This window comes from Bison bison, unplaced genomic scaffold (genome assembly GCF_000754665.1).
Source record: "Bison bison bison isolate TAMUID 2011002044 unplaced genomic scaffold, Bison_UMD1.0 scf7180017855312, whole genome shotgun sequence".
Lineage (NCBI taxonomy): Eukaryota > Metazoa > Chordata > Mammalia > Artiodactyla > Bovidae > Bison > Bison bison.
In genome coordinates this window covers 26217-27336 of record NW_011485885.1, presented here as the reverse complement: position 1 = coordinate 27336, position 1120 = coordinate 26217, and the positions used below count along the sequence as shown (strand labels likewise).

Here is a 1120-nt window from a genome sequence, read left to right as displayed (position 1 = left end):
ATCCTCCTCCCCTCCACTCTCAGCCTCCCTTCATCATCCTCCCTTCATCATCTTCCCTTCATCATCCTCATCCTCTTTCCCTCCTCCTTCTTTCCAGCTTTTCTCCGCCCCGCCCCTGCCCCGCCCCCAAGCCTCCGCCCCTTAGCCCCCGCCCCCAGCTGCCAGTCCCCAGCAGCTCAGTCCTGCAGTGAGAGTCTTGGGAGTCCATAGCTAAGCACCAGGAGCAGAGCACTGTCCGCGTGCTGCATGCAAGTCTCCGACATGGCTCAGGAGAAAATGGAGCTGGACTTTGAGCCTGACACATCTGATGGGGGCACCCTCAGGAGATCTAACAGCGCTCCCTTGATCCATGGGCTCAGGTGAGGACGGTTGGGGAGGATGGAGTGCAGGGTTCAGGAGCTCCTCGACCCGCTGCAAGCAGTCTTCCTTTCCTCCAGTGAGAGTTGGAGCTCATATGAGTTCACCATGCTGAGGGGGTGGGGACTTGTCTGCTTGACAGTGACTTGGGTCCCAAGGTGGAGTGAAAGTTTGACCCTAAACTCTGGGCAGTGTGGGGAAAATGGGGCTCTCTCTACCTGGGGCTCTGTTGGCCCCTCTCAAAGGAACTACAACAGGCTTCTGGCTCTTCTAACAGGTTGCTTGCCCTACCTAATTTACACCACTGAATATCAGACTGAAGCCCCTGGAACTAGGATTGCAACTTGACACCTGTCTCTAAGAGCTGCTATTTCTAAGCTTAGTTTAGGAACCCTGGCGTTAACAGAGGTTTACTTCGATAAATCACAGTTTATCTAATAACTTGTAATTAAATGCCACATTCGTGTCCTATTAAGTGATTCAGATTTGTCATAATGTTTTTAGATCCTAAAAATGCCTGAAACAAATTCCAGTCAATAAAAAAATGAAGGGTGGCATGTAGCTTAGGTAAGTGAAAGTGTAGGTTTTCAAAAACAATAGAAAGAATTGACCCTTGAATTTTAGTGGTAGGGTCTTGTGTTTTCCTGCCAGTAAGTCACCAGAGGGTCTATTTTAAGGCAGACTCTTGTGATAGTGAAGGTTAGGTTGGCAGACCTCTTGAGCCTATTACATTTCACTTTTGTAATTAGACAATTCATTTTAA

General features: G+C 48.9%; 1 protein-coding gene across 6 annotated transcripts in view; it reads left to right on the top strand.

The window, feature by feature from the left end:
• Positions 1-118: 118 nt before the first annotated feature.
• The window catches only part of FAM122B (family with sequence similarity 122B), a 22231-nt gene continuing 21229 nt past the window's right edge, over positions 119-1120 (top strand). For all 6 annotated transcript variants that reach the window (XM_010858582.1, XM_010858577.1, XM_010858568.1 and 3 more), the window contains exon 1: positions 119-359. In XM_010858582.1, the coding sequence (XP_010856884.1) occupies positions 247-359 (113 nt within the window). In that variant the 5' untranslated portion in view covers positions 119-246. The remainder of the gene's footprint in view (positions 360-1120) is intronic.